Below are 27,527 nucleotides of genomic sequence, written 5' to 3' on the forward strand. Positions count from 1 at the left end.
CAGCAACTAGTCTTTATTGGCATTGACATTTAAACATTTCTCATAATTTTTTGGTTTGGCAAGTACATGAAAGAGAGTGATTTCTATGAAATTTCTATTTTAGGTATTGAAAATTTCTTTGAGTTTCCTTTGGACGTAATACTTTGGTCACTATCCTTGCTTTCATCACTGGAAGAATCCGTAGATAATTTACTTTTCAGTTCTGGTCTTGACTTTTTGTTTTTCATTAGCTGGTTTATAACTGGTCTTGTTAATTTATTTTCACCCATGCTCTGTGACCTTTGAACTGGCGACAGAGTCACGGGAGAGGGTGACTTTTTGTCCTTTAAACTTTCACATGACAGGTGTAAGTCTTGAACACTAAGTTCAGAGACAGAATGACTGTCAGGGGTATGAGCATCACGTGACAACGAGTGGAGAAAACTAATGGCAATGGATGTCTTCCGGAATGCGCGCCCATACATACTGTCACTATGGTCACGGTCCGAAATATGAGATTCTGTCGGAGAGCAAGGTCTTCCAGTATCTTGAGACTGCCGCCATTTTTCTTGTAAACTAAAAGGGATAAAAGCATTTTTAAAAAAACTCTACCAACTACTGAAAATATGGGTAACATTAGGCAATTAAAAAAGTTATACTTCATCATGGTTTGTGGCAATGGTTTCGTGTATCCCGTCTTCCCGATCAACCAGTAAGTTTTCTGAAGGCCTTTACCCTAGAAAACAACAGATTAAAACCAAAACAAACTTTTTAAATTATGAAGTGTACAGAAATATTGATTGATAGATTTCATGTTGTTAAACGTCCCATTCGAGAATTTTTCACTCATATAGAGACGTCACCGTATGCCAGTGAAGGGCTTCAAATTTAGATCAATACTCGGCACTCAGGGCCATTGCAGTGAAGGTTCTTTATCGTGCCAACGCCTACCGTGACACGGGAGCTTGGTTTTTAAAGTTTCATCCGAAGACCCGTGACTTTCACTTTTAGTGCCGGGCGCTTGGCGAAGGAACACCACTACCTGGTTTTATGTCTTAGGTTTAACAAAAATCGAACCCGGGCCTTCTGGTCAAGAAGCGAGCGCCCTACCACTAGGCTACCGTGACCGGTCGGTACAGAACTAAGTGTTATGTTTAATGGTTCAATACAGAGTACTCCGCACAAGGAATAACACCAAGATTTGAAATTCACAGCCATAAGAGGACGATTCGGGGGGGGGGGGGGGGGAGAGAAAGAGAGATTTTGGAAATATCCAATTCCTGAAAAATTTGGGGAAAAATTGTCTGTCTCCACCGGCAAGAAAATATGTAAACTGATTTTGACGTTCTACAATTGTGATGAAAAATACGTTTTTCTAATTAAAGGTTTTTGTTCGCCGTCTCCAATTCTTCGATTTTGTCGGCTCGCTTTGCTAGCTACATTTAAGACATTTATACATTATCGAGAGTTCGTTGTGGACTTAAGACAGTCGTTTTTTTGTTTGTTATCATTTAATAATTCCAATGTTATATTCCTGAGCTGATCACACCGAAATTACGCGTATTTACTTATATTAAGGTATTGTAAATGTATATTAAAGTAAAATATACATATTAAAATTGCAATATTATTTATGCTATTAATTTGAGTTACATGTAACAGTATTTGTGGTGGCGAAGCCCAAAACCCGAGGAAAATACTAATAATTAGAAAATAAATAACCTGTGTCTGGTATCCTTGTAAATTGTGAATTTACTGGGTGGAGCAAAATTTACAACATGAAGTTATCATGTAAGTTTTGCAGTTACCTCCATCCAGTAAATTCAAAATTTACAATATGATACTGTTCCTTTTTTCAGTCCTTTAAAGTTATGAAAATAAATAATCCGACTCAATACGGTCCCTCCCCTCCCACCAATTCAAATGATCGTTTCATGACATTTAACGAAAGCCGGAAAGCAATTACAGAAGGTTTGCATTTCGCATCTAAAATGTCTAAATATCGAATGAACTGAGCTTTCGAATTCTTAACTTTGTACATAACGATTTTCCATAATATTTAAAACAATGTTGATTTTATCAATGTTAGCTATATAATGACTAACTGAGTTTATTCATTAATTTCGATCTTCAAAAACTGAGACAGATTTTTCGTCACCTTGTGACAATGTAACAGTCACGCTAACTCAAAAATTCTAAAGAATTCAGGAGAAATAATGTCTATTTGCATCCTTTACAGAACTCTGCTTACCTTAACGTCTATGATCCCTCGCTCCATTGTCATAAACCCCCATCCAAGTTCCTGGAGGGCAGAATTCATTGCAGCACTAATGTGGATATGTAGAGCTAATAATAAACAACAAGTACTATCAAAGGAAGTGATGGGAAAAACTCAAAATTATACTTTTTGTTCCTTCTTATAAAATATGAATACGTTATGAACGAATTAATTTTAAATATTCTATCGATTTTTCTTTAATTTCTGGAACCTTTTAACGAGCTAAATTCGTTTCTACATTATGGCTATTTCCACTTCAGAATAGAAAAATACTTGCATCATTACATAGAAAAGAGGGTGTTGCAGAAACTTGTGATTATTTCCGATAACGAGAAGGACATTTACATGGAATTGCAAAATACGGTATTCCCTGCCCCTATTTTATATACCTGTAATATGAAAAGGAAGCTATAGTAAGGAACAAAAACAATTCTTCAATTTTTAAGATTTTAAAAAATATGCCTTTGAAACAAAAATTGGAAAACAGTTTTGAAGAAAATTGCTGACTTTTAATATTCATATCAAATTAATTCTGTTTCAAGGAGGAATGTTTTCAGAACAAAGGGGATTTCATACTTAAAAAGCGCAAAATCTGTCATATTTTGTGTTGTGACTAAATTACATTTCATTTAATCATAAATTAGAAATCGATAATGTAGGAACTGCAACACCCTCTTTGTTTCTACACCATGAAACATTTATATCCCAAATAAAAAGTACAATTGTTGTTAAAAATATGAAAAGGAACAGCAACTGTAAGCAAATGAACTACATTTGTAGTTCGCGTCATGCGTGTGCGTACTGCTATAATTTCGAATGGAATCAACTTAAATTTGCATCACGAAGAATATATTTCTTAATATTAAGAATATGTTCGTGATATTAATATTTTCCGTGTTGTAAACTTGTAATACAAAACCTGAATTCAATATACATGGTGTAACTCGAGAAACATTTGCACAAATTCCGGATTTAAACAAGTAGATACAAGGCATTCAATAATTAAATATTCAAGTGTTACCTTTTCCTGTGGACTCCATTCTTGAAGCCATATTTACGGTATCTCCAAACAGACAATATCTCGGCATGGCAGTGCCCACTACCCCCGCAGCACAACCCCCTGTATGGAGACCGATCCTCAGTTGAAGCTTCGATCCCGGGAGGTGGCGTATCTTAAAGTTTGTCACTCCATTTAATAGGTCCAGTGCCATATTAGCAATTTCACCACAATGTTTCTTGCCATTCCTTCTCGGAAGACCACTAACACACATGTAGGCATCACCGATGGTTTCAACCTTTGACATAGTAAAAATTCAACCCTAATTATAACAACTCAATATAGCAATGACGATAAATATGCTAACCAGAGGAAGTAAGTAAAGATTATATGCATACAAGATGTTGCCACAATATACCTTGTACACATCATGACGTGCAATGATTTCGTCAAAAGTTGTATACAGATCATTCAAAAGGTCAACAACCTGAAAAAGAAATACTGCATGTACAGTGTACTAATGGCAATTCATAAATGAAATTTAATTAACCATAAAGAACTGGTTTTGCGGTTATATGTTTGAATTCCTGAGTATATTCAAAACTCGGGTACAAAGTACCTGTAGCGGCTGGCTTTGGTTAGCTATCGTTGTAAAACCGACGATATCGGAGAAGAAAATGGAGACGTCATCAAAGCACTCTGGCTGCACCGACTCTCCACGTTTCAGTTGCTCAGCAACCAGTCTGCAAATAAGAAAAACTCTTTAATATGTATTTTCTATAATAATTATCACAATTTAATATATTATTGTTCTAACAGGAAACAGAATATTATTTACGGTGGAAGCATATTGTATAGAAGCCTGTCTGTTTTCTGTTTCTCCAGGGCCAGTTCCTCTGTCCTTTCAGTGACCAACTGCTCCAGGTTATTGCTGTATGCCTCCAACATCTGAATCATGTTGTCCATAATGTTGATTTTCCTGGAAAAATCACAAAACGGAATAATAAACTCGTAAAATAATTTTAAAAATATATACATCTAATACAATGTCATTAAACATTTAATCCCACTCACATTTCCAAAAAAAGACCAACAGTCGACGGTTTTTGAGGTGAAAAAAAAAGAATTGGCCTTTGTCTTGCCCGATTATGACCTCTTTTTTTCGTCGGCTGACCAATTTTGTGTCTGTCGGGCCATGTTATATTTTTTCCTGCGTCGGTGGCCCCGATTCCCTCAATTGAAGCAGTCGTTGAATAGCCCGTCGACCAACCTTCGATCATCGTCCGACCATTGGCAGATTTACCGGCCGGTGGCCGTAGACCGGTGCTAATAGGTGATGTGAGCGATGCCCCAACAGTGGTCCTTATCGGCCAAGTAGTCCTTAACATCTTTCACAGCAACACGCATACCCCAGGCGTGACACTGATTACCGGCCGGACCTCGACCGGATAGTTTTCACCGATCATCCTACAATGCTCGGCCGTTGACGCTCATACATTGGTGAACATCGATCGTACATCGGTCGACTATGGGCCAAAGTTTGGTCGAACATCGACCGTCGATCGGCCGATGTCTGTTGCCCACCACTCACCCCTGATGAACTCAGATTCAACGGACACTGGACGATGCTGGGCCATACATCGGCCAATCCTTGAAAGATGTGGTAATGATGGGTTGCCGATGAGGAGCGATGTGGGGCATCGGTGGAGACATCGCTGATTTTTAACTACAACTTATTTTCTCCCGATAACCCCAACAGATTCGCCCGATGGCCTCAGTCACCGTCCGATTACTATGGGTGTCCAGCCGGCAACCAAGTCATTTTTATCAAAAAACCCATCGGTTGCCCATCGTATACCCCATCACTAGAAAATGTGACTGATACTTTAGGAATAGGGTTTTCGTAAATGTTGGCCGACGGTGAAAATCAAACTGCGGCTTAGCGAACGATGATCGTGCGACTGTTGGCTCATTGGAATTATTTAATTTTTGAAAATTATCAGTGTTCCTAGGACTACTCCGCGTCGCCCGATTCCAGATTCGGCCAATCATGTTTTTTAGCCGACGGTACGAAAAGAATTGGGTCGCCCGACCATCGGCCTAAGTGCGACCTATTTATAAGACATTGAAAAAGACATTGATTTTTAGACAGTTTTGTACTACTGTGACGTTTTCAACTTAGAAGTCATTTGCTGTAAGAACTACTGTAAAAGTGGTTATATTGAAGGGTTGAAATTTTGACGATTTCGGTATATTACAAAAATGGCAAGTGGAAAATTTGACGATCTACTAGCATTTAACAGTGCTCTTTAACAGGAATGTGAAATTTGACGAGTGGAAACTTTGACGATTAGTAGAAATTCGTCAATTTCGTCAACGTTACCACATCGTCAAAGTTTCCATTTTTAAAGTAGTTTTTGCCTCCCCTACCAAGTTGTTTGACTCAAATCTTCACAAACTCGAAATAATGCTGGTAATTATAAAATCGTAAAATCGCTGGGTTTACTGTTAACAACTTTGCCTGTGTTAGGCCTATGTACCAGTGAAACCCCAGTCACATTTCCAAAACCGATCGACGGCCGACTGCTTTTAGGCAGAAATTGGATTATTCGGGGCGACATCGGTCGTTGTCTTGCCCGATTTTGACCTCATTCGTCGGCCGATCAATTTTGTGTTTTGCGTCGGGAAAACATAATTTTTTTCTGCGTCGGTGGCCGATTCCTTCAATTGAAGGAGTCGTAAAAAAGTCCAAACTACGATCATCGTCCGACAATCGGTAGACAGTTTTTAAAGTCGGTCGTCGGTCGGTCGACATTTAGGAATTGGGTTTTCGTAAACGTCGGGTGACGGTGAAAAACAAACTGCAGCCCAGCGAACAATGATCGGGCGACAGTTAACCGACTTATAAATATTTTTACTTTAAAAAGCATCGGTATCCTAGGAATTAATGTGACTACTCTGCGTAGCACGGTACAAGTGTCGGCCGATCATGTTTTTTTCAGCCGACGATATTTGGTCGCCCGAGCATCGGCTTAAATGTGACCTAGGCATAAATCTGTTAGACTTATCGTTGTATTTGGTAGGCCTTGAATCAGTAAATCTGCTAGATTTATCTTTCGTACCTCTTTAAATATCTAAATGAGCAGAAAAAAACAGGTATACTCTTTACCTTCCACTGTTTATATCGACCAGCCTCTTCCTAATATTATGGAAGTCTGGCCTCGATTCGGAGTGCTCGTGCCAGCAGCACCTCATTAGAAATATTGCTTTATCCGGGACATTGCTGTCCTCTGGTATGTGTGGACGATACGGAGGCACTTCATGGTTCCGAACCCTCATTATTATCTCTGAAAATGAAACTTTTTCATGAATCAAGTGTTATCCTTTCGATTTACAACCTATCTAGCTGTGTTCCCTGATTAATTAAAAATACGCAACATCACGCAGTGGTACTTTTGAGAATACCAAGAACTTAACTGAGAAATAAAATCCACAATGTAGGTAACTTTTTTCCGAACAATGTTTTACTATGTTTCACCAATGTTTTACTAATGTTTTTATAATGAAAATGTTCATCAGGCTGGTTCCCCTCCACCCCCAATTTTTGTCCTGTAGAGTGAAATTCTTTGATAGTAGTGTATTTTAAATTTTTTTATTGGCGAACTCCTCCACCCATTCCCCAACCAACTTCTCCTACGAAATAAGATGTCCTGCGTTTGGAAAAAAGATTTTCGTCAAAGATTTTTTACGCAAGTTGATAATCACCCACCTACCCACCCCCTCTCTCTTTCAAAAACGACGCTACATGCCTGCTTTGATAGCATCACAATCGTACATGGAACTGTCTAAACTAATCTCTGTACACTCATCTTTACATGTATATACCGAAACAAGAGCCATTTTACACACACCTTTTGGAGAAGATACAATGTTGAAGTAGTACGGGGCAGCCCTGAGAAATATTTCCTGTAGAATGATACCAAAGCTGTAAACATCCCCCTTCTGCGTCCCTTTACGGGGCATTTTCTGAAGTCTCAGTAGCTCTGGTGCCGTCCAAAACAAACCTGAAGGGAAAAGATACAATTTACGAAATATACTTTTTTTTAACGGACTCTCTTTCATTTCTACGAATAACACGTACAAGAAAAGATACCTTTATAATTAACAATGTTATGATTTTTCTCAGTTAAAATTGAACAATTATATTTCATATAAATGTGTTAGGTATTATACTCTAGATATGTCTTACCTGTATAGAATTCGTGTTCCCCAATTTCCTGAGTGGGCTCCTCGGGGTGAGTGGTTATAGCCCCGTAATCTGTCAGTTTTAAAACCCAGCGACTGTCTATAACACAGTTACTGGACTTCAGATTACCGTGGGATTTCAAGGAAGACTTTTGTAAAAATTCCATGCCCTGTTTAGATTATAACGTGATTAAGATGAATTTTTCAATATTGAAAGGAATGATAAAATTTGATGGTTAGCATTTAACACTCACCCTTGCTAAATCAAGTGCAAAGGACATTTTGAACATCCAATCCAGCTTAATATCGTCATTTTCTATAATATCCTGAATTAAATATAAAGTTTACTTGTTTTCTTCTCAATCTTCAATAAATGCCATCAATGTAAATTATGGGGTATTATTTTAAACTAATAATTACCTGTAAACTTCCCTTGGCACAATACATGGTAAGAACATAACAGTTCTCGGGTTCCAAATTGGCACCAACAAACTGGTTTAAGTTGTCGTGATGTAATTCTCTCAACTGCAATAAATTGTAAAACCTGCATTTAAAACAACAGAATTTATTTTTAAAAGTTCTGAATAACATACATGTAAATGCTTATGTTACCGTTTTGAGATCTCGCAGAACTTCCCTTGTCAGTCGAATGGATCTTCTTTGTAAACTTTTTACAGCCACTACCGATCCCTGAAAAATATTCAATCGATAGTTACTTTCTTCTTGGTGGTCATTTAATTACATATGAAGTCCAATTCACAATACAAATAAGGTCCTTACCTTGTAATTCCCTATTGGGGCAAACAGGAAGTTTTTGTCAAGACTGCAAGAAGAACCAAATCCCAGGGTGCCCCTCGTTTCCTGTAGATAAGTTATGGTTTTCAAGTAATTTATCTTAGATATATTTCAAGAAATGTTTAATAATGTGTGTTCTATATCATTGTCCTTTGATATCAGCTCCCTACCATTCTGACCAGCTTTTTTGTTGGATGAGGTCCTTCCTGCTGTTTTGGAGTAGGATGTTTGTTTCTCAGTTTGATCTCATTTTCATTTACTTTCCACAGCATCCCCATCAATTCCTTTTCAAACCTCATTTTCCTGCAATGAATGTTAAAAAAATATTTTTCCTATCAACATCAAGATGTCAGAAAAACTCAGTGGTTTCTTTCTTCATATAACAGCTCATTACAGATAATCAAAGTAAGCAATCTGTATCAATCAAGAAGCACCCGCACGCACCTGTAGAGAATAAATGCCAGAATAAGGGCTGCTATGCTGACCAGTCCCCCAATACAAGCTCCAGCGATAATCGCTCCAGTATCAGTACTTTCGGCTGTAGAGATATCGATAATATCGTGAAAATTCCTTGAATATGAACAAGAGGCCCATGGGCCTCATCGCTCACCTGAGCACATTGGCTAGGCAAAAGCACAAATCAGTTCAGTATTAAAAAGATTACGGGGGGGGGGGGGGGCTTGAATTTTAAACTACCTGATGATGCTTCCATGTCAGTATAACAAATGGCTTTTGTACGTGGGAAGATTTTTAAAAAATTTTCCCATATATTCCTTTGTAAAAATTTTGATCCCCCATGTTGGCCCTCCCTATCCCAGGGGTCATCATTTGAACAAACTTGAATCTACACTACCTGAGGATGCTTCCATATCAATATGACTTAACATAGCTTTTCTGTTCTTGAGAAGTAATATTTTTTCTATATGTTCTTATGTAAAACTTTCGACCCCCCACTGGGCCCCACTCTACCCCCGGGGGTCATCATTTGAACAAAATTGAATTTACACTACCTGAGGATGCTTTCATATCAAAATGACTAAAAATGATTTTCAGTTCTTGAGAAGAAGATATTTTCCTATATGTTCCTATGTAAAATTTTCCATCCCCCATTGTGGCCCCACCCTATCCCCGGGGGTCATCATTTTAACAAACTTGAATCTACACTACCTGGTGATGCTTCCATACCAAAATGACTAATCATGGCTTTGCAGTTCTTCAAAGTAGTAATTTTCCTATATATTTCTATATATTTGATCCTCCATTCTGGCCCCACCCTACCCCCGGGGGTCATAATTTGAACAAAACAGAATCTACACTATCTGAGGATGCTTCCATATAAATATGACTCATCATGGCTTTGCTGTTCTTGAGAAGAAGATTTTTTCCTATATATTTCTATGTAAAACTTTGATCCTCCATTGTGGCCCTACCCTACCCCCGGGGGGTCATGATTTGAACAAACTTGAATCTACACTATCTGAGGATGCTTCCATATAAATATGACTCATCATGTTTTTGCTGTTCTTGAGAAAAAGATTTTTAAAGATTTTTCCTATATATTTATATGTAAACTTTGATCCTCCATAGTGGCCCCGCCCTACCCCCGAGGGTCATGATTTGAACAAACTTGAATCTACACTACCTGAGGATGCTTCCATATAAATATGACTCATCATGGCTTTGCTGTTCTTGAGAAGAAGATTTTTAAAGGTTTTTCCTATATATTTCTATGTAAAACTTTGATCCTCCATTGTGGCCCCGCCCTACCCCCGGGTGTCATGATTTGAACAAACTTGAATCTACACTACCTTAGGATGCTTCCACATGAGTTTCATCTTTCCTGGCCCTGTGGTTCTTGAGAAGAAGATTTTTAAAAGATGCTATTAATTATTCACTAATTCTTTATTATCTCCCCTTGAAAGAAGGCGTGGCCCTTCATTTGTGCAAACTTGAATCCCCTTCACCCAAGAATACTTTGTGGCAAGTTTGGTTGAAAATGGCCCAGTGGTTCTTGAGAAGAAGTCGAAAATGTAAAAAGTTTACAGACAGACGGACGCTGGACAAAAAGTGATCAGAAAAGCTCACTTGAGCCTTCGGCTCAGGTGAGCTTAAAAGTATTTCTAACTTAGATTTAACTATTTATTTTAGGGACACATACAATTGATATTATCATTTGAGAATGTGAAAAGATCTGCAAAAATCTCAAGGGACCCAAGATCCATCAGGCGAGTGTGGAACTGGGAGCTAAGGTGAAACGTCCAGCACTATAGAACTCAGACCTCCAACCAATTGTTTCAACCTAGAAAACAGGAGAGGATAAAATGACGGGTCAGGAGTTAATCAACACATCCTTGCATATGATACGAAGGAGAAAATTGAGTGATCACAAATGGTAAACAGTAATGGAGGAAGTTTGACACAAACATGGATAGACGTCTTGAAATGACGCTTACAGAATCAGCGGAGAAGAAATTTAGTAGCATGAAGAGAATGATATATACACTTCATAGCATAGGACAGATTCGGAATGGAAGAGAAACAACAAGGGAAAAAAGGTGACCGTCCAAGTAGAAGAAAGAGGGAAATAATTAACATCGAGAGAACTCCAAACACTTACAAATAGATACAGGCGAAGCAGTAATGAAGAAGAAATGGCCACACGATGATACTAAAGGAACTGAGTTATGCAGAGAGAATCAGGAACAACAAGTAAATTCGCATCAAAAGTTGCAAAAGAGCTTAAGGGGAAGAGAACTGGAAAGATACTAAACCTAAAGAGAGGGTTGAATCATATTTCAAAGAAGAACACTCAGATGAGACCAGAGATAAAACACTTTGCAAAAATGACGGAATACCAGCTGCACATCAATCCCAGAAACCTCTAGATATTAAAGAACCAACACTGTATGAAATTAGAGAAGTGGCGAGGAAAGTACGAAGTCTACAAGAAGTGCCGCAAACTTCTCAGTAGGCTATGGAGACTAAAGAGAGTCATCTGGAGGAAAGCTATTTACCACCAAGTGCTGGATAGTACATGTACTAGTAGCAGATGATTGCTTTACACAAAAGGAGGAGAGCTCAGCAGAGATCAAACAGAGGACTATGTCGCTCCTCAAAGTGGAAGGCAAGATTTTCTTTGTAGTATTTACGAGAAGGATGACGCACTATATAATGTAGAATGGATATTTGGATACACAAGTGCAGAAAGGCGTGCATAGTAATACCAGGATTCACAGAATGCCTAGAATACACTACTATTATCTCCCAACTGATCAAGGAAGCAAAATACATCGCAGTTGTCTGGTTGGATCGGAAGAACGCCTACGGTAGAGTTCCATAAGTTCAATGAAATAGCTTTTGAGCACTAATATACTTGTACACCAGAAAAGATAGCCACAATCTTGAATGATAACCTAGAAAGGATCAATCTTAGATTCAGAGTGGAAGACTACATAACATCGTGGCAGCGCCATAGTAACAGGGTATATGGCCGTAGGAACTAGGAGGACGGGGAGCCGTGTCCCAATAAATTTGCCGATAAATAGTATACTGTAAAACGTAGCTAATTTATGATTGAGCCCCATGATGGCCTTTTTGGAGGGTTGTAAGGAAATTTTTGCTAGGTGGTGCATCCCAAACTGAAAATGTTTGGTAACCCTGATTTTAAAGAAAGGACATATTACTTAATAATTAATATTAAAATTCCAGGGCGAATAGATACCATCAATTATTAAAAACCCAATCAAATTCCTAGGCAAATGGTACAAAGATACATTAAAGCACGTCAACAATAGAAGACGGATAAAACATGAGACAACAGAGAAGCTGGCTAACATCGACAGGACAGGCTTGCCTTGGATATGCAAGGTGTGGATCCTCCAGCACGGACTCCAACCAAGACTGATTTGGCCACACCCTTGGCTTTATGACATCACTATCACAACTGTAGAGGGCATTGAGATGAAAGTTAACATATTTCGATGGATGGGGATTTTACAGCAAGACAACGAAGCTGTGTTTACTTCTTACACCAGTGGTAGAGGAATTCAAAACTAAGAAAGTTCTTCTCATGATGATCTTCAAGAAATACAATGATCCAAAAGCAAAAGAAGCAGGAGATCACATACAGTCAGGACACAAGTGGAAAGCACAGGAGCAGTGTCAGAAGCAAATGATGCAATGTCAGAAGCAGAATCAAGATTTGGCCACAAAGACATAAAGACAAAGGGAGACAAGGCCTAGGCCTGAATCTCAACAAGATGGACAGGATCATCTGCCAAAGCTAGAGGGAAACTAGTCCAGCAGGAGATATGGCATCAGGAAGAAGAGGAAAGATTCACCAAGGCAAGAGGAATGGGAAGTCAGGTGAAATTGGACATGAAGAGTATCATATTGAGATGGTGTAATTCATGTATTTGAAAGTACATATCTCTCCAACTCCAGTTCCTATTAAGGGCAGTGTATAATATCCTGCCAACACCAACAAACCTGAGGATCTAGGGAATGACAGAACATCTTATGTACCAACTACTAGTATGCCAGAAGCCAGCCAACCTTGAGCATATTATGTCACCTTGTCAGGTTGCCCCTATGCATGTAGGGGGAGAGGGGTTATAGGTGCAGGCATGACAAGGCGCTCAGAACACTCGTTCACTCACTAGGGAGAGGAGAAGGAAGACAAGTGAACCAGCCATGCTTTATCAATTTTATCAGAAGTTAGCAAACGGGGACCACCACACAATGCAGATATGACACACTGAGCATAGCCACTTGGAGCTGCAAGTCGACCTTCAGTAGAAGCTAATGGAGCTTTTAACCACACAATATTATGAATATTTTCCTTCAACAAAAAGGAAACTTTTTTCTTTCAAAATGAACAATTATGAAATGTATAAATTTATGTATTTGAGGGTCTTTTGAATATAAATATTGTTGCATGGTGCATTAAAAAAGTTTTCACTCACCCTCATCGTTGCAGGTTTTCCCCGTAAACCCACATTTTGGTGTGTCTAGTGGCGGGCCAGTTCCAATCCATTCCATGGGAGTGTGGGTACTGAAACACTGCTCTCCAGATAAATTGTACACTATTGAGAAATTGCCCTGCTGATAATGAGAAACACGGTATGTTCGAATGGCACTTTTGGAATTGTTAAATTGGATGTGACCAGTCCATCCTAAAATACAAATAGAAACGTTCTGAACATAAACATTTTCACAATCTCATCTCATTTTCACATATCCATCAGTAATGCCTAGTGATGCATGTGTATTTAAATTTTAATTTAAAATAGACACTTGAACAAACAGTTCAACTTCATCAATATTTAAATACATTTGTATTATTTGAACTACTGTTTCCAATGCATTGTAACTGATATATAATTTAGCACTTATGAAGAAATTCTGCATCAAATTTGATTTAATGAATGTTTAAGACATCCCTTATAAAAAGAAGGTTTTAGCGCTGAAAGACACATATTTATTCTGAATTATTTTATATGATTTTTTTCAGTTTTTTTTTTATTTGAGACAAAATGTAAAAATTGTTTTATTTAAGAAATAAATAACAAGTTTAAAAACTTCTCTGGGAAATGAAGTGGGTCGGTCACGTGATCAAATCCTGTGAAGGCCGAAGGCCTTCTCAGAAGATTTGATCACGTACCGACCCACTTCATTTCCCAGTGAAGTTTTTAAACTTGTTATTTATTACTTATATATACATTTGAGACGGACAATCGAACATAAATATTGCACTAACTGTTCGTCGTAGATTTTGACTAATTACGCAAGGTGTAAATCGGCTTGAAAAGCGGTTACGCTTCAAATTCATCTGGCAAAGGATTCTGTTTTGAAGGGAATATTCTCTGAAAGGCTACTTGTGATCAATTATAGTGAGCATATTGATGTCTGGGAATTTTTGTATTCAAGAGAACCCATATTCGATGTTTTAAAACAAGAGGCCCAAGGGCCACATCGCTCACCTGAGCAATGTGGCTAGGAAAAAAGGAATAATCAGTTTAGTATTGAAAAGCTTAAATGCATAAGTGGTCCCAACCTACCCCTAAAAAGGGAGTGGGGGGGGGGGGGTCATGATTTGAACAAACTTGAATCTACACTATCTGAGGATGCTTCCGTATAAATATAACAAACCGTGGCTTTGCTGTTCTTGAGATTTTTAAAGATTTTTCCTATATATTCCTATGTAAAACTTTGATTGTCCATTGTGGCCCCACCCTACCCCCGGGGGTCATAATTTGAACAAACTTGAATCTACACCACCTGAGGATGCGTCCACATAAATATGACCAATCATAGCTTTGCTGTTCTTGAGAAGAAGATTTTTGAAGATTTTTCCTATGTACACCTATGTTAAACATTGATCGTCCATTTTGGCCCCACCCTACCTCTGGGGGTCATGATTTGAACAAACTTGAATCTACACCACCTGAGGATGCTTCCATATAAATATGACCAATCATAGCTTTGCTGTTCTTGAGAAGAAGATTTTTGCAGATTTTTCCTATATATTCCTATGTAAAACTTTGATCGTCCAATGTGGCCCCACCCTACCCCCGGGGGTCATGATTTGAACAAACTTGAATCTACACCACCTGAGGATGCTTCCATATAAATATGACTCATCATGGCTTTGCAGTTCTTGAGAAGAAGATTTTTTAAGATTTTTCCTATATATTCCTATGTAAAACTTTGATCGTCCATTGTGGCCCCACCCTATCCCCGGGGGTCATGATTTGAACAAACTTGAATCTACACTACCTGACAATAATTCCACATGAGTTTCATCTTTTCTGGCCCACTGGTTCTTGAGAAGAAGATTTTTCAATAATGCCATTAATTTTTTGCTATTTCGTAATTATCTCCCCTTGGAGGAGGGCGTGGCCCTCCATTTGAAGAAACTTGAAACCCCTTCACCCAAGGATACTTTGTGCCAAGTTTGATTGAAATTGGCCCAGTAGTTCTGGAGAAGAAGATGAAAACGTGAAAAGTTTACGACAACAACGACGCCGACGACAGACAACGGACAAATTTTGATCAGAAAAGCTCACTTGAGCCTTCGGCTCAGGTGAGCTAAAAACACAAGAAACACGTTCGATGTTTGATAATTAAATGTTGGAGGAATTTCGGTCGGAAAGGGATGGATAGAGACACTTGTCCGGACCAGTTAACTTGAAATCAAGTATAAAATTGAATCAGAAACATAATATCTACGATTTCAGTACGGCATATTTATTATGATGTTGACACGAAGACACTGGCGACAGCTTACATTGTTAAGACAACGATCTCGATGATGGTGTGTCTACTGAACTTCCGAAGTGCAGCTGTTTGTGGCGTGATTGCATTACAATGATATTTTCCAACAGATTTTCAAATTTATTGTGAGTAAAGTTTAATGAAAAAAAAATTAAAGCATTCGGAGGTCTACAAGAAAAATAAGGGTAAACGTTGAGATATGCAGCTCAGATATGAAACTTATAACACGTAGTTTTCTATTCTCTATGTAAAATCGATCAAGAACTGTGTTAAATACTCGTTTACATTGTTAATAAAATTATTATTATTTTACTTGCGTATTTTATAAATTTTTATAGGCTACATGAAAGACATGCTATATTGCTAAGTAGAGTAAGTCTTTTTATAAAGATATTACTGCGCTGTGTGATTAAGTCACGTAATGACCTATGACCTTCGAAAAACTTCATACAGGTATGAAGATATTTGCTCTCTGTATGTTTATATAAGAGAGGTATGTTTATATAAGAGAGAGATACCACAAATGTATATATTTACAAATAAGACAGAGTTTATTATTTGCTCTTAATAAATACATGATATGAATATCTAATAAAACATTTCAAGAAAGTCAGTAAGTTTTTGAAATAAAAAAAACATTTTTGAAAATTAAATATTATTTGTGAACATTTTTTAAACCTACGGATGAAATCATCAAGAAAAATGTCACAGCTAGGAAGGATATATTACACAATCAAATTATAAAAAGCAATTGAAATAAAATTGATAAAATTTTTGAGAAATTAATTATTTGAAAATTTGGCCATAATCCGATCTTAATTAAACTGACTACGATCAAAATCAATACAAAATTTAAAAAAAAAAAAAAAGATGATAATTTACTGTCTTTTTCTGCATTTGCCGCTGAGTTGCCTATTAGATTGTAAAGTTCAATTACTTTGTAAACCATAATACACCCAAGCAACCGTGTATTCTTGCAAATTTGGTATCTATTTCCATTTAATATGATCCTTTTGAGATCAGTTGTAAATTCCATAACATCATACATGTACTTGCAAATAAAACAATTTTACTTTTTCTCTGGAAAAAATGAGAAAAAAAAAAAAACAAAAAAAAAAAAACAAAAAACAAAAAAAAAATCTTATAAAACAATTAAGAGCTAATATCATCTTTTAATACTGACACGTTAGTTTAAAAAGGATGTCTTAAAAGTCCATTAAATAAAATTTCGATGTTGCATTCCTCCTTAAGAATCTAATCAAGATACCTGTGTAGGAGATTTTTTGTAGATTTCGTTGAAGATGAGAGGTCAAACTGCTGGGATATTGCTGAACATACTGGCTGTACAACATAACAGCGTCATATAGATAGGCATAAAACTCACTAGCCTACAAAGTACATTATCTTCTTATATCAATAAAGTAGCTATAACTATTTAAGAGGACTTCTTTTATCTCAGACTGTTAATTTCAAATTTTCGAAAAGTACTTAATATCGTATCTTTTTGCTCATTTTTAAAGAAAACAAATGAAATTCAGTTGGCATACCGGCTGTAAATTTGAGAGATGATTAGTAAAACTAGTGTATGCCGATTCCGAGGTTGTAAAAGGTCCAATCTGCAGTAAAGATTGCAGTGTGTTCTTTGGGTGCGGGACACTCAGGCTGGATGAGTGATTAAGTGCGGGGCTAAATTTCCAGTTAATGAATATGTATGACCCGTCGTTCATTCCTTCAGCGGAAACCTCAAAGAGAAAGCTTTCTAGAAACATCTCAGGAACAAACACCACTATGACTGAAAAAAAGTTATTTTCAGCACCTTTTAGAAATATTTCAACATGCAGCTTTTTGTCAAGACAAATTTTTTAGAACCTTAATAACTCATTAGTTACTTCCAGTGGCTTTGTCTCGGCAAACCGGTTGGCACATTGAAATTTTCATAAAAAGGAAACTTCAGGACAACTACATGTATAGATGGTTTATGTACATAGCTACATGTATAGCTCTCTCTCTCTCTCAAGAAGAATATCACTTGCAGGAAATATTTGATCGAATAAGTTCATTTCACAAACAGGTACTGCAGTGGCTAAGTACGAGGGTTGATCCAAAGTTATGTCACAAAATGCTATAAAATCTTTGATAATAGAATGTTATCAACAAAATAAATTTTACATATTAATACCCCTATCTATTTTGTTTTTTGTCTCAAGATTTCAATCGGTGATAAAAGATACTTTTTGAAATATTAATGATAAACACAACGTTGGGTTTTGTCGATCACCGACGGCAAGAATGTTACCAACATCGTTATGTCATGCTCGGCACTCATTTTCAGTTCATCCATAACTCTATTAAATCTCTCACATATACGTATTATTTCATGTACACTCTCAACTTGCGCTAGAGCGCCTAGTTTTGAGCTATTTCATTAAAAAAAATATTTTATTTTTCCATATTACATTTGCAAGTTCGTTTTGTTGTGCGTACATGTGGATCTATCTAGAGTAGCGTAGGATTTAAGAGGAAAGGGCGTGCAAGGCTAATCTTCCAAGCACTCTCTTTTTCTTAGCATCTATTCATCTTTTAACTTCATTTACAATGGCATTTTATACAACTTTTGTATCTTTATAATGTTAATTATTTTCCTTATTTGTAGTATATATTTGGGACATCAAGTTCAGTGTTTAAATCAATTTAAAAAAAATTTCAACGTTTCAACTGGGAATTAAAGAAGAAAGTGAGTGTACGATCAGTCTACCTTCAATTTCACTTACCCCTTTAATTGAATCTGAGGATACATAAGATCTACGCAAAAGAAATTAATTTAGAAAGATCATATGGGTAAGTTCAAATTACTTTAATACTACAACTCAAAAGAAGACGCTTTATAGTAAAATGGTAGTAAAAATTAATGAAAAGAACCTTGTGAGACGTTTAAAATAATTTGCGGATGAACTGAAAATGAGTGCCGAAAAGTGATATCATAGCGACATCAATAGCACCCATGAACTGAAAATGAGTGCCGAAAAGTAACGTCATAACGACGCCGGTAACATTCTTGTCGTGCGGCGATAGGCGAGACCTACCGTTGTGTTTATTTGAATATTTTAAAAAGTATTGCATATATCTCAATGAAATTTTAAAGCAGAAGTCAAAATAGAGGTATTAGCGTAAGAAAACTACGACCAAAATTTATTATGTATGGTACGGACAGACGCACGGATAAACAGGAAGTTGACATCGGATTTGTTCCAAAAATGAATTCTATTATATGGCATGCCTAAACAAAGATTGTGCTAAAATTTCAAACATCTGCAATGAGTAGTTGCTGAGAAAACTACGACCAAAATTTGTTATGTATGGTACGGACAGACGCACGGATAAACAGGAAGTTGACATCGGATTAGTACAAAAATGAATCCCACCATACGGCATGCCTAAACAAAGAGTGTGTTAAAATTTCAAGCACCTGTGATGAGTAGTTGCTGAGAAAACTGCGACCAAAGTTTGTTATGTGTGATACGGACAGACACACGGATAAACAGGAAGTTGACATCGGATTCGTACAAAAATGAATCCCACCATATGGCATGCCTAAACAAAGATTGTGCTAAAATTTCAAGCATCTGCGATGAGTAGTTGCTGAGAAAACTACGACCAAATTTTTTTATGTATGGTACGGACAAACGCACGGATAAACAGGAAGTTGACATCGGATTAGTACAAAAATGAATCCCACCATATGGCATGCCTAAACAAAGAGTGTGTTAAAATTTCAAGCACCTCTGATGAGTAGTTGCTGAGAAAACTGCGACCAAAGTTTGTTACGGACAGACAGACAGAGAGACAGACAGACGGACAGACAGACAGACACACAAGGGTAAAACAGTATACCCCCCTCTCCTTCGGAGCGGGGGTATAATTATGAATTTCTTTCTATTTTGTTGTTGAGAGTACTGGAGTGCCAAGGAACCTTACAATACAAAATTAATGAAGTATGAATTGGTGACTATAAGTCTATAACTTATTTTTTCATACATTTTTCTACAACTGTGAAGGAGTGTAGGGATTTATTTGGCGATTTAACTTTCTTATTAGAAGGTAGTTTCGAGATTACTTATATTAGCTAATAGGAATTAAATGATTCAATAGCCTCATGTTGGATTTCTTTACTAGCAATTTTTCGTTACGTTCTCGCAGTTTGCTATATACTATACTGATGTACATGTATTAAAAGCAGGATCAGACCACTTTATTAGTCCCCTACCGGTGAAACCGGAGGGGACTATAGGTTTTTTACAATGCAGGTGCCCGTTTTACAAAAGAACTCACGACAAAGACAAAAAACATTAGTGAATTGTAAAATATTGCAAATTAATGATTCAGTGAAATATTACCATAAAAATATTTTTTAAATTCTTGTAAAAAATATTAAAACCATTTTAAAATTAATGTAAGCTAGAAAGTTATTTGCAAAATTTCATTTCGGTCTTAGCCCTGGTTCCGCAATTTTTTCATGTCATTTTCCGTTCTTAAAGACAGATGATACCAACAAACTTTTTTTTCAAAAATCGTGAAAATAACAAATAAACTATATTTATATAAGTAAAATGAATAATTCTAACCGCATAGATTTTAATTATCTATTCAATTTTTACAATAATGTCCTACAAAGGGATAAAATTGTTTATTTTTAAAAGGGTGAAGGCAAAAGGTAGAATTTAGAACATCATAGAAAGTTTACAATTTCTTAATATTTTAGGAATTTAATATTTGCATCATTCACAATCAAAATAGGCCCAAAAATACATATCAATCCAGGCATCCAATTTATTTTTTGTTTGTATCATCTGTTTTTAATGTACTTAAGGACATGCGCAACGTAGTTTGAATTTTATTGTCTTTTGTTCCAATACTTAAAGGAACTGTGTGCTATATTTTAATGTCTATATATGCTGTTGTACACTTCCTCTAAAGCAAGTTTAGATAAACAAAACATCGAGAATATATATTTAGTAATTTTTGTATATTTTTCTTTGAATTATACAAGAATTAATTTTCATCAATTAATATCTTTTCAAAACCCCTGGTAATGCATGCTGATTTTTGTCTACGAACATCTGATGGCACTATAATCTTAAATTAAGAATATCTTGAAAAATTATCAGTAGGTAAGGTACGTTGCCTGTGTCCTTAACAGAAAACCTAAAAAATGAATAGATGGAATGCCACTTCTTCATGATATTCAAGGAATTATGTAACATGGTTATTTTGTGTGCAAGAATTTTTTTTCTCTTCTTAAGCCCTCATTTTCAGTTAAATTGAAAAATTGATGGAGTTAATATACATCTGAATTTTTTTTTTTTTTACTTTTCCTAGTGAACGCTTGTTTTCTTCTCTTAAAAACTATCGTCTGTTGTAAATGGTAGAGCTTTACTTACTTCTTGCTGAAGATTTCATTGAAGACAGGGCCGTTTTCATGGAATTCCCAGTCATATTGGTGGACAGAACTCTTTTAACGGTGACGTCATTGTCACGTAACATTGATTTGGTGGTGATTGCCATTTGCTTGTTTATTTCATTGTTTCCGTGTATAATACCTATAACAATATCATAAAAAAGCACTCCACTTCTTTGTATACTATGTACTGCAATGTAACATGCTTTGAAAATTTAGAGTCGTTAACGATCCACAACTTCATAGTTTTTGTTGGCAAAAAAAAATCGAATTACAATGGTTTATATAGTATCTTAATTTAATGTGCAAATTGCATTGTAGTTCTGATAAAAGTTGATATTGACAATCATAAGAAAAAATAGCAACACTGTACATACACTTTGACTATTTACCTATATATATATATATATATATATATATATATATATATATATATATATATATATATATATATATATATATATATAGTGTCAAACCTCGTTATCTCGAAGTCGATTGGACCGAAAAAAAATACTTCAAGATATCCGAGGATTCGAGATATCCAGGGTAAATTTCTTAAGAAATAAGCACTTGGGACTTCAAAATCACTTCGACATATCCATAGTATTCGAGATATCAGTGTTCGAAAGTTCAACTGAAGTATATAAAGTTCATTCAGCGATTATAAGATTGCAATGATACAATTCAAACGAGGAAGAGCTGTTAAATTTTGTGTTCCATTTGCAGGCAATTATTTGCCGTATCTATTTCCTGTTCCTTTCTTAGATGACCCTATAAAATCACCAAACTTAAAGGGGAAAAAACTTCCTAAACTAATTAATGCTCGGGTGCGTGTTAATTTGTTAATCGTAACACAACAACTACACTATTTTAAAGAATGCAAAAGCACCAAACTGACAGAAAGCTATTGACATGGGTTTATCGTGTGGAATATATTGATCTCTCATGTGGTCAAAGTTGCAGATCGGTTATTTTATAATTCTTGCTATCGTCTACCCTTTCATTTGAGATGTCAGTTGAAATGTCATCGAAGAGATAATTATTTTGTGTCGAAGCATTATTTACATATCATCAAAAAAGCACATGTAATCGACAAGCTTCAGAGTTATCATAAGTTTGATATAAATGGCGTTCTAATCCGGCATTTGGAAGGTGTCCAGACAGGAAAAAAACTTTAGAAAATGTTTCACGGGTGTTCGTCATCCTCTTTGTAGACAATTTTGGGTTTATCAAATGTTTCGTTTGTATGCCCCATATCAGAAGCCAACTCTTGAAAAGTTCAAGATTATTGTACAGAAAGATACAAGAGATTTTGGGGGGTAATAAAGAGGTTTTTTTCATGTTTATAAAGCTATAGACAATTACTTACGGTTTTACGCATACAAACAAGTGCCTTTGGTTTTGTGAAGACAGTAGTGCATGCAGTCTATGGTTCTATAAAGCTATTGTAAACAGGTACCTATGAAGACAGACATGTACACGTACACACCTTCTATGGTTTTATTTATGTACACGTACACGCAGACTATGGTTTTATAAAGCTAATGGAAACAAGTACCTATGAAGACAGACATGTACCTATGAAGACAGACATGTGCACGTACACGCAGTCTATGGTTTTTATAAAGCTAATGTAAACAGGTACCTGTGAAGGCAGACGTACAAACAGTCTATGGTTTTTATAAAGCTAATGTAAACATGTAACTAAGAAGACAAACAATATACAGTACCTATGCTTTTCCAGCCATGACAGCTCAGAAGCGTTGCTATATTCCTCGCAATTTCTTCGTATGTTCCCAGGGTTCCGATTAGGGTGGGGTATGATTCAAGCTCTTCCTTAATGGGGGTCCAAGTCACCACCGACTGATTCCATATGTCGGCCATCATTGCAATGCTTCTTATAGCTGCAAAAAAGAAGGGAAGGACAGATCACTCTTACTGCATTATTCTACCCTAGCTCTTCGGTGAGCAGTGTTTAAAGCTTTCTTAAGTTTAAGTTGTGAGCCTTTTTCAGTCAGAAGCTCTCTCATTATTTTCTCTGCAACATTAAATAATTAATTACTACAAACTGGGATAACTATTTTTACCTCTTAAAATAATGTCCTTATAATAAATACCTTAAAATTTAATTAATTATTTGAATGTTGGATGACATTGTTAACGAAACTTGGGGAAAATCCAGAAAGTTTAACAGTACAGGTCACATAACAGACCGTGTTACATGCAATGGAGTCTTAGTTAAGAGAATATTGTGGACAGAACGGACTTACGTCCCTAGTTTTACGAAGTGCATTGATTTAAATTATTCTTACAATGGACTTAATAAGCATTCATTATCTTCCTTTTCATGGAACAATTTACTCTGATATGACATTTTTGGAATCGGTTTAGACTCGATGATAAGCCCCCCCCCCCCTAAAAAAACATACACTGTTCTCTTCTACCATGCACATTTATGTATAAATCGTCCAAATTCCTTATAATAGATAATTTTCCTTGTATTTCTATTATCTTGATTTCATATGTTATTAATTACATATGGAGTGTAAAAATGGATTCTGTTGAAACATTCACAGAAACACAAATATCCCCAGAGTGATCGAAGATAGCCACATTCACCGTTATCAAATACTAAGTGTCTAACGATCATAAAGTTCCATTTTCAGAGAGAGAGAAAAAATGCCGATTCTTATCGCTATGTTATTTTTTTCTACTGAACTGATGTTGATATATATTAATCGAGACATACACTCGTTTTCCTCTAAATTAAGTTTCCTTGGGTGATTTGGTCAGCCCGTGAGTAGGAATTTTGGTGTACTTATTGCCCAGAGGAGTAGTCGATTGGACCAGAGTCCTTCCAGGTTAAATTTGATTATATCCATCATCTTGCTCACAGTGAGAAATTGTCGATAAGATCGAGATGAGAAATCAAAATTCCAATTAAGATAGGAGTTTCTGGTCTTTAGTAAACAATTCACCCAATGTTGGTTCTCGAATTTCTGGGCCATCGTTTCTCGTGCTGCGGTAGATCTGTGTTTGTATCTAATCAAGATAATAGACAACTGATTATTTTATCCCAGTGTCAAGAAGGTTCTTCAGATTTTGGACTATTATCTTTTACCTGTAGCAAAACAAACGATGAGCTACACTTACGTTTACATGAGTAGACAAACACGGGCATGACTCAAACTCATCGTTATCATTAATAATTGCTATAATAATATTTCCTTATTTCATTACCAGCCTGCGTCAGATATTGTTTGGCTTCCTTTTACCCGGTAATATTTAATTATTGTTTTCCTTTTCAATATCTATATACATGTTTTGTCGTTCCTTCAGTAATACTGTTAAAGACTTTTCATGGTCAAGTTTCCAGCTATAGACGCCATTTTATATGCCAATTACATCGACAGTGTAAACAAATGCTTGTTTATCATGTCTTCTATGAATGCCCATTTAGATGTCTTATCCCAGTTGTCGATTAGCATAGCATTTTTTCTAGAAAAATTGAATGCTTATTCTTTACTATATTTTTTTGTGATAATTGACGTTGAATAAGATTTTTTTTAGATTATAAGTGAGCGTTATTTATGGTACAAACAAACTGTAAAGGCAGTCGAAAACAGAATGACAGTAAACATAAATATTGTTTTGTAATTTCATTTGTTTATATAAAAATGTTTTTGTTAATCAATATTTTTATGCTTTCTTAAAAGTGTTTTCGACAGTCAATCGGAAAAAAATGTCCATGCAGAAACATTGCTAAAGCATTTTAGTGCCTGTCAAGGAAGTTGTTGACCCAAGATTGACGGTTAACGTGGAACGAAAACACGTACCACCGCGTGTCTCGGAACTAAAGATAAACAACTGGCAAAACTATTCACATAAACAATAATCCTCGTTTTGTTTTGATTGCAAAAGGGTAGTATAAAATACTACTGAAATAGTGATAAATGAAGAGGATTTCCGATTACAAGTCTCTGCCCATAAATTCCTTCGAGTATATGGACAGAATTTGAATTTTTTTGTAATTAAAGGTGTGTAAACACTGATTTATATGTGCGCATGAAATGTATGCAGTTACATGTCTGATGTGTTGATCATTTGTATAATCTAAGAAGAAAACGTTTCGAAGCTTTATTTCAAGTTTCCTGTGTAGTACAACACACTTTGTCATCTTTTAACTTCATACCCTACTATACTGATGTAATAAAAATATTACAAAGCAATGAATTAAATTACATTTATCAGCACTAGTGCAAAGAAATAAATACTAATGAGAAGAAAGAATTCCTAATGATTGAAATGTAAAAACCAATATACTCGAGCAAAAATACCTGTACAGTATTTGGTCACTGTCTTACAAAGGTAACATTGAACAATTTCCTCAATATTTGGTTAACCTGTGTTTATAATCTTATTGAAGAAACAGGAACTTTCTTATCTGTCGTATTTGATCCTTGTGTAATCATACAGAATTACAAGACTTATCAAAATAAATACTGGAAGTGGCACTTAAACCAAAAAGATTGAGTTCCGTAAGAACTGTCGGCAAATGGTAAAATTTAATCAGGTTCGGGTTTTTTTTTCAATACCCAACTCCTCGATGCAGTTGACTTGCGGTCTTTCAACCTCTGAGAGGGTTCTGATTTGTAAATCTTTTGTTTTTCCTGTGAATTAAAACTAATATATATAGAGTGATCTGTTCAAGAGCATGAAATTACCAAAATAATGATGCAGGGTTGGGAGAATCAAAGGCTGGGTGATGAGGAAGGTGACAGGCGAAGAATACCAGGCTAATAAACTAACACTGCCATTCCCCTATACGGCGTAACTTAGAAGATGCTCGCATTCTGCTCAATGAAGCGCGTGAAATAAAGATAATAAAGTACACTCTATGATGGAATGATTTGCTTCTTGTAAACCAGATCAGGCACTTAGTATCAGGGGAAGGGGTTGCCCCCTACATACACACACGCATTTTCCCCCCAAATATATGTTTTACAGTAGATTTAGGATGAAAAATGACCCGCCCCACCTTTTTGTAATATAGTTAAATCTTCCCATGTTAATGTATTCAAAAAGTTCTTCTTGTCGAATAAGTTGGAACCTCCATCCACCCCACCCATCCCCAACGAAATAGAATTTTCGACTTTGAGCTCTTTCCCTTTTTTTCTTTTTGAAAATATTGTTATGCTATTTACGTGCACACTATGCATGTTAAAATCAAGAATCTTTCAACTGTGCTTTCATGTGGACAGAATTAATAATACAAAATTTGCACGACGTAAAATATATCTCTATTGTCTTCATTTTTTTTTTTAAATTTTTTACAATGATATTACACATGTACGTGTATCTAGAAGCAATAAAAAACAAATTGGTTACTTATAATCTAATTTTAATTCTTAAATATATATTGATAATTTTAAACATGTAAAATTTATAATAAAGTTGATGATACACTTTGTTCTTAAGAATTAACATTCGACATGAAATCTTTTATTTGGAATAATTTACCAGAACACTTATATAATGTTATTGATTTTATTAATGCTTTACCAAATTCAGAGGAACTATGAAGAAATGTGAATGCGATTATAAATGTACTCAGATTTTTTAGAAACCGTTCAATCTGAAAACTTAAATATCTTCTTGTAGAATATTAGTAATAACTAATTAACGTACTCACCATTTTCGCAGATGGGGCCAAATAAGACGTCTACATTGTCCTTGATTTTGAATGCCTCGTTCAATGCTGTTGCTTCTGAACATTTAGTGTCTTGAGACACCTGAAAATGCAGCACCGAGCTCACATTTCTTAGAGCCTGGTCAAAAGCTGTAAAAATTGTATCATTTGACGGAAGTCCAATACTAGGTGTTGTGGTGGGAATTAAAAGTCCTATTTTGACAATGCCAGTAACAGTACATAATTCTAGAGAAGAGGCAATGAACAACACAAACCAGATTGAAGGCATAATATAAATATAATTTTTTAAAAAAATGTTGTTGAAGTTAAAAGTAACACTCAAGTTGTAGAGTTCCCGCTTTACTCCTCCTGTACCTCAGAGGGTGACAAGCACAGCCCGATTAAATCACCCCATCCTCTACAATGTTATAAGACAAAGCACTATCTAATCAGTTGGTCCGCGATCATCTCGACTTGATTGGCTTTGTTTCGATACAAGGATTGACGGCATACACAACAAACTCATAATTTACTTTGACAAAATTTTGAACCAAGGAGGCAATCGCTAGTTATACGGGGTCCAACTCTCGATATTATTTCAGATTTCTGCTCAACTTACGACTGTTTGCTTCTACTGGTGTAATGATGTTACTAAGCACATTACTTTGGTTGATTGGAATACAGAAAAAGAAACGTTGATAGAATCCTTGTATATCTACACTGATCATACCAGCTTCTTGTTTAAAGCAATGTGCATCGGCCCATGCATTCAAATCCATTATCGCAGTCAATGACCATATTCCCGTCGGAATTA

The 27,527-nt window shown here is 36.0% G+C and overlaps 1 protein-coding gene across 1 annotated transcript; it reads right to left on the bottom strand.

Annotated features, from left to right (window-relative positions):
• Window positions 1-23: 23 nt before the first annotated feature.
• On the bottom strand, window positions 24-27,002 carry LOC133197635 (atrial natriuretic peptide receptor 2-like). The gene is made up of 22 exons (XM_061333751.1): window positions 26,717-27,002; window positions 22,755-22,928; window positions 21,008-21,166; window positions 17,117-17,361; window positions 16,837-16,957; window positions 13,259-13,468; window positions 8,739-8,832; window positions 8,465-8,597; window positions 8,280-8,360; window positions 8,112-8,189; window positions 7,920-8,024; window positions 7,754-7,825; window positions 7,504-7,669; window positions 7,166-7,318; window positions 6,424-6,601; window positions 4,093-4,233; window positions 3,874-3,997; window positions 3,673-3,741; window positions 3,279-3,552; window positions 2,231-2,325; window positions 639-715; window positions 24-555 (listed from the first exon to the last, which is right to left on the bottom strand). The coding sequence occupies exons 1-22, from the start codon at window positions 27,000-27,002 to the stop codon at window positions 84-86; spliced, it is 3,507 nt and encodes a 1,168-aa protein (XP_061189735.1). The 3' UTR covers window positions 24-83.
• Window positions 27,003-27,527: the final 525 nt, after the last annotated feature.

Source organism: Saccostrea echinata, unplaced genomic scaffold (assembly GCF_033153115.1).
Source record: "Saccostrea echinata isolate AGI-Se365-2 ecotype Australia unplaced genomic scaffold, CSIRO_AGI_Sech_v1 ptg000030l, whole genome shotgun sequence".
Classification (NCBI taxonomy): Eukaryota; Metazoa; Mollusca; class Bivalvia; order Ostreida; family Ostreidae; genus Saccostrea; species Saccostrea echinata.